This window comes from Ananas comosus, linkage group 9 (genome assembly GCF_001540865.1).
Source record: "Ananas comosus cultivar F153 linkage group 9, ASM154086v1, whole genome shotgun sequence".
Classification (NCBI taxonomy): domain Eukaryota; kingdom Viridiplantae; phylum Streptophyta; class Magnoliopsida; order Poales; family Bromeliaceae; genus Ananas; species Ananas comosus.
Window position 1 is genome coordinate 13,825,950 of NC_033629.1, and position 15,608 is coordinate 13,841,557.

Here is a 15,608-nt window from a genome sequence, read left to right on the forward strand (position 1 = left end):
TTGCCAAACTTGCAGCTCGGGGAGGGATTAATTTACGAATCAGCCGATGCTTCAAATTATTTCCCGCATTTCTACGGCCCGGCTCGGAGTTTCGCTCCTCTTCCACTCGAGGCTGTGATCAAGGCAGAGAAATTGGATCTTGTAAACTCTGAATTCACTTGCAGTCTACTTGATCAAGAAAGAAGCTGATTCCACTATTGTAATAATATTTCATTGACTTTGATAAACAGCATTTTTGCTGATTGAATGGTACATAACACTGGTTTGTATAACATAATAACATTCTAGAATAAAAAAATTTGGCTTTTAAAGGCTATGAATCTGAGTTTCAACTTGGGCTAACATCATTGAATTTTGATACTACAAAAAAATTTAATCGCGAAATCAATTATATAAATTTGACAGTTTCATGATAACTGTTTTGGTGCACACATTACATGTTACTCCTAGGCAACATATAACAGTTTGAGATTACAGAAGGTGAGAAATGTTTATTCCTTGATAAATCTAATTAATTGGTTGAGAAATTGACTTGCCATTTCATCTTTATTAATCCTCAGGATAATTTATTCCATCATCATGGATATCAACAATGAGATATCCACAGGTGAAAAAACATCTATTGAATCATATTTATGGGGATTTTTAAAGCAAGTTAAATATGATCTGATGGTTGGCACCTACCCTCATTCATGGGAATCTTTCATTCGCGGGTTAATTAATACTCCCTTTGAGCTCACAAGCATTTCCAAATAGTTTGATCTTTTAGTAAATTATAAGAGCTGTTCGATTCATTTTCTCCTAAGATTATAGGCTAATGCTTTGATTTTACTTGATTCTTGTAAGGTTTTGATAGCGGTGATTTTATTGTTCGAAATCCGTATATCGCTTATGAGACAATTTATTTTATTATTTGAGAAAATAATATAGAGCATTATGTAATATACATTTTGGGATATTAGATCGTAATCCTAATCCATCCAATACGTTGTAATTAATGGTGCAATTAACTCTAAGTGAACACACTACGTCAAATAGTCACAAAGTAAGTAAATGGTCAAAATACCGTAATCAACGTACGTAATAGAAATAAATTTCTAGCAAGCATTTAAGCAATTTGGATTCTACCATTTCAAAACAATAGCCCTGAAAGTTATTGATTTTGAAATATCTTCAATAACCCATTACATGAATCGCCACATCTCTTATCAAAAGCCTTCGTGGTGTAGCACATTTATGGTTTGTTATTAATATGTAGTTCCAAGTGTAGAAGTTTGTTGTCATATAATTATTTTGTCTTTGTTTCAGTAAAAAATTATTACTGTATAAAGTAACAAGGTAATATTTTATTAACCACGATATGATAAAGTGCAAATAACGGGATGAAGAAATTCTATGGTTTGTAAAATTAATATTCCTTTAAACTTATGTCAACCTCTTTATCGTCGACTAAGTGGAGAATTTGAGCTTGACGCGTAATTGTCTACAGCGACAGCAGAGGACGAAGTGCTCTGCATCTTCACAGAAGTTGTTAATGCCTAGAATTTTATTCTTTTCTGCGTGCGGAATTTTTCTACACATGATGGTACGTAATCAACTCTCATTTGAAGGATTATATTAAAGTTAAATGAAAAAAAAAATCACCAAAAATAATTTCTTCTCAAATCGCATTCATTTTTAGGAAGAAACAGTATTTAGAATTTAAACAATATCCTCTGAAGAAAAAGCAGAGGTCATCATATAATTTAAATTCTTGTTGTACCAGGCAGATTTGGATGGATCAAAATTTTCATGATCAGCTTGAATTTTTTTATTTCTTTGAGAGAAATATAGCATGCTATGTGCCTGCTGCTTCGTTCATATCAGTTTAAATTTTTTCTGGGTCATAATAATATTTCTAATTGTTACTATTTGTGTCATAACTCTCATTTCCTACATAATATATTCCAATTTTGTTACAAACTGCAGGCTTATTATCAAAGATAGAAATTATCTCTGCATCGATGAGCTATTCGAAATTCAGATGTGTAACTTGCTTTAGGCCACCAATCTTTTTGTCTAAATTATTTTATAAAAAAATAATAATATTGAATCAATAGTTGAATTTTTTTTTTCAAAAATTATATCAACAAAAAATTAGTATATAATTTTTTTTGTTAATTTTGTTAATATTTTAGATAATATAATATTAATATATAGTTCGAAAAACATCTGATTTACAAGATATTTTAATTAACCCTTGACCTTGGGGTAGTCATGTCCTCTTTAAGGTTGCCGAGCAAGGCGGCTGGTGCTGTGTTATTTGAACAGGTCAAAGTTTCTTCTCCTGGAGTCCATCATTCATTCAAAGAAGTTACTTATCATCCGTGCCTAAAATTATTGCCTACACCTGGTCTATGGGTGTATATATAAGAGTCCGGCTACAAAACCCTAAAGGACCATTATCATTCTAACCGCATATCTCTTCATCTAAGGGTCGAAAATCTAATAGCATCAATGATTTGGTACTGATAATAATATTTTAGTCTAGCTCTTTCTCTCTCTCTCTCTCTATATATATATATAATTGAGCTAGAATACTTTCAGAAGTACCAAGGGGTTGGTGCTTCTAAGTTTCTAGCTTTTGGATCTACTCCTTCATTATTAATAGTTTTTGGATCAAACACTATTTCACCTACCACCATCATCTCAGCCCTACATCTTTCCATCCAATGGTTAAAAACTCAAAAACACCACTCCCTTAGTGCTTTTGAGAGCATTCTAGTTCAACTCTCTCTCTCTCTCTCTCTCTCTATATATATATATATATATAGCGAAAAACTTGGTATCACTGGATGCATGTTTGGTGCTATTGAAAACATTGTAGTGGAACTTTCTCTCTCTCTCTATATATATCTCTTACCTTGTAATTGTAACATTCTATTGTAAAGACATCAAAATTAGAATTTTACTTTTGAATGAGTTTCATAATTTACTTGTGAATGAATCGTCAAACATTAAGTGCAGCGCAGGCCGCAGGGGTATTTTGTATACTAATATAGTTTTCGTGGTGCGCAGGCTCAAGCAACTGATTGGTTCTTGGAACGCCCTACTATGATTTATGGTTTTTTTTTTTTTTTTTTTTTTAATATAGCAAACTATATTATACACCATGGTATTTAAACAATTAAGTAAGAACGAAATTAAGATAGTTTATAATTAAACATAAAATATATAAGATTTTTTTTATATAGTTGCTAAATTTTGATGTGTAATGAGTGTAATAGTGATGTAATATTTTAATTATTATCACATTGCTTTTTTTTTTTTTAAGAAAAAGATAGCAAATTACCTGCTTCATTCATTTAGCAAATAAATTTGACTACAGAGGTTGAGGCAACATGGCCTCAGAAAATAGAAAATACAAATAAGCAAAAAAAAAAAAAAAAAAGTTGTAGAAAAATAACTACTACTCCCCACTCGAGATCAAGTAACTAAAAACAGCAAAACTCAATTCATTTTTGGCTCATTGTTAATTATTATTATATTACTATTACGAGTTAATAAGAGGCAAGCTTAATAAGTTATAATATATTAAAATTTAAGCATCAATCAAAATATCACCTGAGTCATAATTTAGGGACGAGAAGTATAATTTACCCTAATAATTGAATTGTAAAATATTTCTGAAGGACCATTTATCTCAACAGCGTAATTCACAGTAAAATTCTCACGCGGACGCACGGGAAACTCGATCTCAACCAAACTCTTATCAAAACCTCACGAGCACAGCAATCAAACCTGCAGTATTCAATCCCATGCATGGATACACCTCCTCCATCCTCCGCCCCCTCCCCCTCTTGTTTACTACTCATCTCACTACTCTGCTGCCTTCCCCTCTTGCTGCACGGCGGCGATGATGATTCGCCGATCGATCAAATCTGCGGCGACACCGGCAGCTACACCGCCAACAGCACCTACGAGTCCAACCTCCGCCACCTCCTGCCCTATCTCTCCTCCGTAGCCTCAGTCTCCGACGGCTTCTCCAATGCCAGCACAGGCGAGTCCGTCGACCAGGTACTTGGTCTCGCCCTCTGCCGCGGCGACGTCAACGCCACCGACTGCGGCACCTGCCTCGACGGAGCTCCCAGTGACACCCAGCAGCTATGCCCGTACGAAAAAACGGCCGTCATCTGGTACGACCACTGCCTCCTCATGTATTCAAACCAAAACTTTACCTCCGCCTTCAACAACTCCGGGCAGGTCATCATGTTGAATACCCAAAACATAACGGGCGAGAGGTTTCCCGGGTACACCCGGAGCACCGCCATTAAGAATTTCTTCAACCAAGTGGTGAACACTCTACTGAGTCACGTAGCCGATTCGGCTGCGTCGAATTCAAACTCCGGAAAGCTGTTCGCCACCGGTGAATTGACCATCACGAACGGCTTTCCGACAATATACGGGTTAGCTCAATGCGCTCCGGACATGCCGGGCCCCGAGTGTCGCCGGTGCCTTCAGGCCCAAATCAACGAGACACTGAGCTACTTCGACGGGCGGCAAGGGGGACGAGTTCTCGGCATCTGGTGCAATTTGAGATACGAAGTGTATCCGTTCTACTACGGGAGGTCGATGACAAGCATTTCTTCTGTCGCGCCGGGGGACCTGCCCGGTACTCCGCAACCTCCCAGCACTCAGCCAGGTAGCTCGCCGCCTCTCACGGTGTCGCCTCCTCCGCAAATTCCAACCGAAAGTAACCAACATACTGGTGGTAAAAATATTATTATTAGTATTATTATTATTTTAGAGCAGTATAAATTTTTACAGAAGTCAGATTAATAATTTTAACACAGCAGGAGGGGTTCTGATATGTGCTCAAACAACCAACCCTTTGTTTTTAATACTCTAAAACCTTCTGAGGAAATAAAAAACAGAGCATAAAGAATAAATAGCATGAATAGTCTTTTGAAAAAAGAAATATATTCGGCACCAAACATTAGAAAAAAAACATTAGTAATCAGTATTGAGTTGTGCCTGCCGAACGGGAAATCCTAAACAAGTTGTGCCTTAATTTGAGGGCTTTTGTGTCAGATCGGTGGCTCGGGGTCGTCTCGTTCAAGCTGCACGTTTTACACTCCTATCTGAATCCTGATTACCATCTCCTCAGTAAAAAGAGTTAAAAAAAAAAAGAAAAATCTAATATTAATTAGTAGGCATGATTTAGCTGTTTTTTCAGATTAAATTTTGTTAACATAATACTATAAAGAAATGTAAATAAATATAATTGTTTCATCAATTAGTTCCGCAGAGCACCTTCTTACTGTAGCTAAAAGTAAAAGTTTTTACTTTCTGGGTCTTAGAAGATGCTTCTCAGCACAATAAAAATTTTAGATATGTTTATCTGCAATAACATCTAAACTATCATTTATATTTTATTTATATTGAAGTAATTTTAAAAGCTAGAAATAATAGTAAGTTAAAATACTTATGCTCTACATCGACCTTTATGTTAACTACCTTATAAAACAATCCGAAGATAACCATCTACTATTTAATGTAAGGTTGATCAATCAATTAATTATAGCATTTCACTTGAAACATTTGTTACAGGCACAAGGCGGGGAAAAAGTAAGCTTCGCATTATTATTATTATTATAACTACATGCCTCACCATACTCCTTTTTTCTTGCTCCCTCCTGTGTCTCCTATGCATCAAAAGGCGAAGACGCGCAGGTAAATTCAAATAAAGTTTTAAACCACTTATAGCTAGAGAAACTCCTAATCAAGAACTTTTTCTTTTTCATTTTTAATCTGTGATCCAGAAAGGGCAAAGTTGTATCACTCTCGACCAACTTTCAATTTTGATACTGATGAAGTAATTAGGCTTTGGAAGAGTGAAGAAAACAGTTCCGAATTCTCATTATTTGATTTTGCTACCCTAGTGAACTCTACAAACAATTTCTCCATCGAAAGCAAACTGGGCGAGGGCGGTTTTGGGCCTGTTTACAAGGTAATTCAAGTGCAATCAATTTAAAGTGTAATTAATTTAAAGGTGTAAACATTATTATCTCTGAAAAAGAATGGAAATGGTATTTGTCGAAATCAATTTATTGAAATTTCACTCTTCATCAAATTTAGATCCTATAATAGAATAATTATAATGTTGTATTGAGCTCTGCACTTCAATAATAGTTATGTCTATATAACGATATTTTCTTATTTAAAAAAACATGTTATGTGGAGTAACACAACTAACATGCATGTAATGTATTCACAATAATGACTTACAATTGAAGTACAACTTTTGTAGCCTCCTCCTCCATAGAAGATTTGGATTTAAAATTCAGCTGCACTATGTGCCAACCTAATATTAGTATTACTAGGATTATTATTTTTTAACTCCAGCTTTAGAGGAGTGTACACTTATCTTTTTCTTCAAAAAATGACAAAAACGGAATGCAATTATTTAATTTTTTTTGTTTGAAATTCATGGTACTTTCTATGATATATAACAGGGGCAATTATCAAATGGGCTTGAAATAGCCGTAAAGAGACTCTCTACACGTTCGGGCCAAGGTCTAGTGGAATTCAAGAATGAGATTCAACTTATAGCAAAACTTCAGCATCGAAACCTTGTAAGGCTATTAGGCTGCTGCATTCAAGGAGAAGAGAAAATACTAATATACGAATACATGCCAAATAAAAGCTTGGATTTCTTCCTCTTTGGTTTGTATTCATTATTCTGCTTCAATTGTTATTTTTCTTCTCTTTCGATGCATTCTTTTTTATGTTAGTTTGTCAATCTTAGATCAAACAAGAGGAGCAACATTAGATTGGCAAAAGCGCTTTACTATTGTTGAAGGAATAGCTCAAGGACTTCTTTATCTTCACAAGCACTCTCGGCTACGAATTATCCATAGAGATCTAAAGGCGAGCAATATTCTCTTGGATAGCGAGATGAAATCTAAGATATCTGATTTTGGCTTAGCTAGAATCTTCGGTTCCAACGAAACTCAAGCAAACACAAACAGGGTTGTTGGCACATAGTAAGTATAGATTAACCACATTTATGTATCAACTAATTTATGTTTATTGGTTTTGTTGACAATTTTGTAATTAATTGGTTCAGTGGCTACATGTCTCCCGAATATGCTTCTGAGGGTCTTTTCTCAGTTAAATCTGATGTCTTTAGCTTTGGCGTCTTACTTCTTGAGATCGTTAGCGGAAAGAGAAATGCTGGTTTTCACCAATATGGGAATCATCTTAACCTCCTCGGATACGTAAGTAAGGAGATTTGATCACTTCATTCTTATAATATATTTTTTAAAAGAAAGTATTATGGCATTTTAGATCATTTCATCATCTAATTGACGAGATAATTGGTGTTCCCTAAAGCATCTGAAAATTTTATATCATTAGCTGGTGACAAATTTGTCTCAGGCATGGGAGGTTTGGAAAGAGGGGAGATGGCTTGAACTCATAGATCCATCACTAGATGGTAGTTCCGAAACATATGAGATATTGAGATGCATTCATGTGGCATTAATGTGTGTTCAAGAGAATGCTGCGGATCGACCCACCATGTCGGATGTGATTGTGATGCTAAACAGCGATAGTACGAGCCTACCAGATCCAAAGCAACCAGCTTACTTCAATGTGAGAATCATGGATGAAGCAGAGATGGCATCTGATTTCATCGTGCCTGTTAGTGAAAATGAGATTACTTTTACTGGTCTAGAAGGTCGATAATGCTACTTCAGTTGTCTTCTTCTTCCTTTTTCTAATTTGGTTTTCTTTTCGAGATATTAAAGTTCGTATCGGCATTATCAGTTATCCTATTGTCGTATTAGATAAAGAGCATTGGATTGAAAAGATTGAGAAAATGTTATTTGCAAATGTTGGCTGTATGCATAGTTTCTCTAGGTAGGAAGTAGCAACTTGGTTGTAATTAATTAAGCATGTACGTATTAATTACAACGATTAAGAGTCTGAATTGGCCAATATCACAATAAAGACCAATAGCATAACATGATGTAAGGCTAAATGTCTCAGTAGCTATATAACACACCTTTTGTGTAAGACCCATCTGTGTAACCATATATAAGTATTGGTAAGTTGATTGGGTGCAATTTGTGGTTGTGTACGTACTTGTTGGAAAGATCATTGCATTGTGGGGTGGTGCATCCTAGCTAGCTCGGAGAATGTGGATGATTCGATTGGTATGATCGAATCCTAGCTAGCTCGGAGAATGCGGATGATTCGATTGTGTGATCGAATACGTACAGGAGTTGGTTGTTCGAAGCAGAACATGTAGGGTTCGCGTTGTGTCCAAATGAGATTACTACCTGTTGAATATAAAAGAGGTACGTAGCAAATTGGCCATGCATGGAGCAAAAGAGAAGTGAAAATTTGAGTTAAAGATATTCACTTGCAGGTCTCTTTTTAATTTTTTCTTTCTCATTTTATAAATGTTGTAACGCGTAGAAAAATGATATGGTTGTTAATGAACCAAATCACTTATACTTGATCGTCTCCATTTCACTGCTTCTTGCTTGATTCACTCTAGCCTTGCGTGTTTTTTTTAAGTTTCATGAAACATGATAAAATAGAAATTAGAAGTTTGGGATCATCGCGGACATAAATCTCAAAATTATGTACATATATAATTATGTTCAGAAAAGCCTCTACTAATAACTTTATTATCGTAATAATAATAATAATTATTATTATATATAAAGTACAATTCAATCTTTAATAGCGCGCTCTCATACATGAGATTTATTAGAGTCTAATATATATAACTTGCAAAACAATTCCCAATATTCTTTTCATCCTTTTATGAAACCACTTTAGATTATAGCTCAAACCATGCATGCGCATATGTCCAAGTTCAGTAAGAATCCTTAATTTTCTTACTATCAACATCTTACTTTGTCGAAGGGTATGATATAGGAGAGATTACATGCCGTTCCAATCTTTTAATTAATGATGGAACATATAATGCAGTGAATTATTTTCTGGTGTAATCTGACAGAAAACTGCCAGTTTGACAAGATAATAAGAATACATTTGATAGACGTTTCTTCTGTTTGCATATTGAGGCAATTTGTAAATCGTCGACTACTTTATTCATGGCCTTCGAAGCTTCCAAATTAAGGCATTGCATTTGTAATTCTAAAATCCTCGCTTGATGCGAGTTTATGTCATGTCTTAATTGAAACTTAAGGAAGATTTGTTAACTTATTGCTAATCGAGCAGAGATCAGATGTTAGTGTTGTTAATGAGAAATTGAAATATGAGTTATGTTTTTTTTTTGGTTGCCAATCTTGAAGATAATATATAATATATTGTGCAATTTGTTTTTAGTTGATAATTTATGCATGCTGCAATATTATACTGTGATTTGTTCAACCCTGAGAAATTTTAAATGTTGATGATTTTGTTATTATCCAGTTAGCAAGCTATTGCCTTTTTATATATGGTTTGCGCTAGTTAATGGTTCGTGTTTTTTATTTACTGTAATAATCGCTTCTATCAACTTAATGATCATATCTACTGCCAAACTTGCAGCTCGGAGAGGGATTAATTTACCAATCAGCCGATGCTTCCAATTATTTCCCGCATTTCTACGGCCCGGATCGGAGTTTCGCGCCTCTTCCGTTCGAGGCTGTGATCAAGGCAGAGAAATTGGATCTTGTGAACTCTGAATTCACTTGCAGTCTACTTGATCAAGAAAGGAGCTGATTCCACTATTGTAAGATTTCATTGACTTTGATAAACACCATTTTTGCTGATTGAATGGTACATAACACTGGTTTGTATAACATAATAACATTCTAGAATAAAAAAATTTGGCTTTTAAAGGCTATGAATCTGAGTTTCAACTTGGGCTAACATCATTGAATTTTGATACTGCTAAAAAATTTAATCGTGAAATCAATTATACAAATTTAACGGTTTCATGATAATTGTTTTGGTGCACACATTACATGTTACTCCTAGGCAACATATAACAGTTTGGGATTACAGAAGGTGAGAAATGTTTATTCCTTGATAAATCTAATTAATTGGTTGAGAAATCGATATTTATGAGAATTTTTGAAAGCAAGTTAAATATAAGAGCTGTTCGATCCTTGGTTTCAAGAGGTTGTGAATTGAAATAATCCACGCCAATGATTTAAATTGGTTAAATTAATTTCTATTTTTTTATTTATTCAAAAGAAAATTCTATTTTTCTAATCTCTTTCCTCACATTTATCAATCCATATGGGTTACCTATTATGGATGTCAATTAAGTTGTTGCTATTTAATTATTCTCTATATAGGATTAATCTTTTGGGCAACATTTGTTGGGTAATTTGTATCTTAATTTTTGCATAATCAACCTGTTGGAATTTTTCACTCTGCAGATTAATCTTTTGGACAGCATGAAAGTCTTCTTATGAATGAACAGAGATATGTCAATATATTAGTAATAACAACAAATCAATTCTTTCCGTCTTGCATAAAAACATTGGAACAATTTTTTAAATATTTTTTTGCCTTAAATTTACTATATTAATCTGAATTAGATCATGCGTGACATGAAGCGACCGAATACCATGCACGCCATGCATTTTATTCAACAAACATGTAACATCATAACTTACAGTTTACGGCAAAAATGTGATCTTACTATATTTTATCGATAAAATTTACTATATTTTTTAGCCGTGGCCTTCCGAGAGTCGTGGTCGTCGAGCTTAAGATATGGTTTACTAACTAACCTCAATATCAATCTCGAAGGCAATTGGTTGGTTCGGGAATGGAAATTTTAAATCTCAATACTTTGGGTTGAATCAATCCAATTCTTTCTTTTTTTTTTTTCTTTTTTTTTGTTTTAGTTTTAGTTTTAGTTTTTTTTTTTGGTTTGGAGCGAGAGTGATAGTATATTATCCGTCCCGTTCATTTTTTATTTTTAAAAATAAATTTAGGGGTTGTTTGGTTTCTAGATAAAGTGTGAAAAAAAAAATTTCTAGAAAAAAATTTTCCACAAAAAATTGTTTTACTAATTTTCGGTCTATTTGGTAAAAAAAAAAAACAAACTTTTATGAAATTTTTTTCCATATTTTATGAAAAATTAGTATTTTCGTTTTTCTAAGCCGGAAAATGAAATGCTAGTTTTATGTAAAATATGAATTTTTTTTTTTCAAAATAACATTCTTTTTCAAACCAAACAGGTAAAAAATTAGAAAAATATTTTCAATGATTTTTTCCTTTGAAAATTTTTTCCATACTTTTTCGAAAAATCTAATAGCCTTTTAGCTGAAAATGTAAAATAATTAGGCTTGTCTCTTAGAGCCTGTTTAGTTCCTTGAAAAATAGTAGAAAACTATTTTATGAAAAAAAAAGATTTTTGTGAATTTTTTTTTCTAGTTTCTGTTGTTTGGTTCGATGGAAGAGAAAAATAGTTTTTCATATATGCACGTATGGTTGGTAAGAAAAAATAAAAAATAATTTTTAATTTCTATTTCACTTGTTTAATTAGTTAAAAATTTGGTACAAAAATGCAAAAGAAGGATAAGATTACTAACCTTTAAAATTTATTAACATAATGCTCACCAACTCTTAACAAAATAAATAACAAATAATTAAATAAAAATAAATTTTAACTGTATTTTGGTATAGGTAATAAAATTTAACAAAAGAGATGGAGATTGTGGAGATGACGGACTGGGAGATGGAGATGATCCTTCTTTATGCGTGTATATATATAGTTTGGGGATATAGAGATGACGGTGGAGATGGTGGAAATAACGGATTCGGTCGTAAACGTACACCAAAATATTAGAATTTTTTTTTCTTTTCTACTCCTCAATATATTCGGAAGAAAAAAGTTTTTGTTTTCCGAAAAAAATTTGAAAAACGAAAATAAAAGTTTTTCGCGAAATATAAAAAATAATTTTTCAAAAAATTTATTTTTTCTGCGAACCAAACACATGGAAAATTTTTTTCTAGCCTGAAAAAAATTTTCTAAGGTATTTTTCAAAGAACCAAATAGGCTTTTATGACTTTAGGTACCAAACTATCATGTCTTAAGCCACCTGTGCTAGTGTCGATCAGTAATTCTGGTAAGTTATATATTTTTTGAGAGAGATAGGTAGCACGCTACCCGCTTCGTTTATTTTATTTAGAAATAAACTTAGCTAGAAATGTGAATCAACTAGGATTCGAATTTGGGTCTCGGGTACCAACCACCAAGCCCTTTGCCACTTGCTCTGGGAACGGTCGGTCTGGTAAGTTATATGTTATTGATACAAATCGAATATAACTGTTTCGAACCGAATTATTGGGTTGTATCTTTAAAAGTTTGTAAATCCATCTTCTTTTAAGTTCTAGAATAAGTTATTTAATAATAATTTGTATATTAGAAAAGTTTTCTTTTGTGATTGTGGGCTAAGATTTCGATTTTACTTCTTGCAAGGCCTTAGTATTGGTGATTTGTAAGAAAATCTCATATCACCTAAGAGAATTTATTTAATTCTTTAAGAAAATAATCTAGAGCAGTAGGTAATTAACATTTGGAGATATTAATTTGGTCATAATCCTAATCCATTATATATTATAAATTTTTTGAATAAAGGGAAAAAATGTATTAACTACATAAGATGTGTTATTATTGTAAAAATGCGAACATTCCCTCCAAATTCCCCAGTTAGCTATGGTCACTAAGGTAAAGATTCTCTAAAAAAATGAAAGAAAAAAGAAAGAAAAAGATCGAGAGGGTGACTCTCCAAATTAATAGTTTACAAGCCAGAAAGTAATTAATTAAGGAAGAATATTTCCCTATTTTTTTCCTCCAAAATACATTTGAGACTATATATGAATTTATAGGAGTTTTCCCTTATAAAAGAGTCCAAATTAAAATCATAAAAAATGATCAGCAGAAGAGTATTCAATGATGCGAAAAAAAAAGGATAAAAAGAGAGGAAAAAAAAGAGAGAAATTCAAGACCGTGTCAAAATTTACTAGACTTTATGTTGTTCTCAGCAAGCTTTTCCAAAAAAAAAAAAAAAAAAAATGTGACCTCATTTTGCTCCATAACGTGTCGGAAAGGTCGAAAGTAGAGGATTAAATATTCGATTAAAGCAATTTATTAGTGTAAACATATATACATAGGTACTCCACAACTATAAAATAAGAACTAGTTAAGTCTTTATTGGATTGAAACCTCAGTTCCTAATTCACTCGTGTTACACTGGTACAAATTTACAATGAATTTTTTTTACATCTTTAACTAATTCAATGGGCTGGGAAGATTACTGTAACTGAAGGCATTCGAAGGTAGTTGAAGGTAGTTAATATATTACAATTCACAACCTGTAGATTTTATTTTTGTTTTTGAATTTCTTTTCTTTTCTTTCTTCTTTTTTTCGGGGGTCTCTCCCTCTCTTTTTTCTCTCTTCCCGAAGCCTTGTTACCTCACTAATGTAGCTTAATTAGTTCATATTTTTATTAAATGAAGCGAGTAGTATATTATATTTTTTCTTAAAAAATAAAAAAACTAATTCTATTGGCTCAAAAACCTCCTTTTATCTTTTTAACAATTAATGTAATCAAAGAGTTGTAATCAAAGAATTTTCTATGGGCTCGAAAACCTCCTTTTATCTTTTTATTTATTTATTTTTTTTTAATTGTTGTTTCTTTCCTTGAGGCCCTGGTTGTCTCACTCCTGTAGCCTAGTTCATACATTCAATGAATGAAGCAGATAGCGTGCTACCTTTTCTCAAAAAAAAAAAAACAATTAATGTAATCAAAGAGTTGTAGAAATTACAGGCTCTGTTTGACGTTGACTTAGTATTTCTCGTTAACTATTAGGACTCAGTCCAAAGTGTCCCTTGATGCAACTAACGGGTTAATTCACTAGTGTTAGGTGCAATGNTGTTTGACGTTGACTTAGTATTTCTCGTTAACTATTAGGACTCAGTCCAAAGTGTCCCTTGATGCAACTAACGGGTTAATTCACTAGTGTTAGGTGCAATGTATTGTATTGTATGGAAAAATTATGGTTTCTCCGTTTCCTTTCTAATCAAATCCTTAATCAACAAGATAAGTATCACAAAAAAAAAAAAAAAAAAAAACTTAAGTTCAGAGGCTCAACTTGATAGATGCTCACCACATTAATAATAAAAAACTTAAGTTCAGAGGCTCAACTTGGTAGATGTTCACCACATTAATAATAGAAAACTTAAGTTCAGAGGCTCAACTTGATAGATGTTCACCACATTAATAATAAATATTAGCCGATCGACACAACTATACGTTGTAATTAATTAAACAGACCAAGGCACTATATATGTTCCCTCGTCTATTGCTTATTGCTTATATACGCACTTGGTGATGTGTCCAAGAACAAAACACGAGCTCATACGACTAATTAATTGCATTGCTCTTGATTTGTTTAGTTGCTTGAGATCAAAAGAGAACTAACATGGCCGCTCGGGCTCCGGCTCTGATGCTTCTCTTACTGGTCTCCTCGTCCTCCTTGCTTCATCTAGCTCGCTCTTCTGTCGCAGGCGCTGCCAGCCGACGTGGCGCCAAACCTCGCCCTCCATCCGGGAAACAAATACAAGTAGATTTTTCTCATTTGGTCGACATATTAAAAAAACTGCTGCCGTCGCGGCCGCCACTGCCAAGTAATAGATCGCAGCTGGGCCGAATCTCGAGCACCTCCAATGCCTTGACCCGCCTGAACGCGCCTTTCTACACAGTCGACGTGGGGATCGGCAGCCTGCCGCAGCCCACCACGCTGCTGCTCGACGTCGCCCTCGACTTCGTCTGGACCCAATGCCAGACTTGCACCCGCTGCTTCCAGCAGCCCTCCCCGAATTTCGACCCCAGCAAGTCGAAGACCTACAGCAAGATCCCCTGCAAGGACAACCTCTGCCAGCAGGTCCCGTCTCCCTCCTGCCCAGCCGACTGCCCCTACGACGTCGAGTACGATACTGACGTATGGACACGGGGCGTGATGGCGACCGAGACGTTCGCCTTGGGCTCCGCCAGCTTCCCTTACCTGGCCTTTGGATGCGGGACTAACAATAGCGGCTTTGACGGCATCGCCTCCGGCATTATGGGGCTCGGAAGGGGGAGCTTGTCGCTCACGTCGCAATTGAAGGTCAGTAAGTTCTCCCACTGCTTCGTCTCCTATTACGATAACACCAGCGTCGTCAGCAGCCCCTTCATGATCGGCGATTCGATCAGCCTCAGCCCCTCCGCACTCTCCACCCCCTTCGTCAGGAATCCAACCATGTACCCCTTCAGCTCCTTCTATTACCTCAGCTTACTGCCATAACGATCGGCACGACGCTGGTTCCCATGCCGAGCACGGTGAACCAAGTGAATTATGCGGACGGCACTGGAGGGATCGTCATCGATGCCACGACTCCGTTCACTTACCTGGACGATCCGGCCTACGAGGCGGTGAGGCAAGCCTTTTTCTCCCAAATAAAGCTGCCGCTGACGGCGGCTCCCGAAGGGTTCGACCTGTGCTTTGCGTTGTCGCCGAACGTCGAGAGCGTGGAGGTGCCGGATGTCGTGTTCCACTTCCAAGGTGCGGACATGGAGCTCCCGCCGGAGAACATCTTCATTGC

At 35.1% G+C, this 15,608-nt stretch overlaps 2 protein-coding genes and 1 pseudogene across 2 annotated transcripts; all 3 read left to right on the forward strand.

The window, feature by feature from the left end:
* Nucleotides 3,802-6,013, forward strand: LOC109714854 (cysteine-rich repeat secretory protein 38-like). Its single transcript, XM_020239561.1, has 2 exons — nucleotides 3,802-4,732; nucleotides 5,802-6,013. Exons 1-2 carry the CDS (start codon nucleotides 3,802-3,804, stop codon nucleotides 6,011-6,013), a joined length of 1,143 nt encoding a protein of 380 aa, XP_020095150.1.
* Nucleotides 6,924-7,832, forward strand: LOC109714972 (receptor-like serine/threonine-protein kinase SD1-7). The gene is made up of 2 exons (XM_020239741.1): nucleotides 6,924-7,259; nucleotides 7,420-7,832. The coding sequence occupies exons 1-2, from the start codon at nucleotides 7,065-7,067 to the stop codon at nucleotides 7,726-7,728; spliced, it is 504 nt and encodes a 167-aa protein (XP_020095330.1). The 5' UTR covers nucleotides 6,924-7,064; the 3' UTR covers nucleotides 7,729-7,832.
* On the forward strand, nucleotides 14,450-15,603 carry LOC109714855 (annotated as a pseudogene).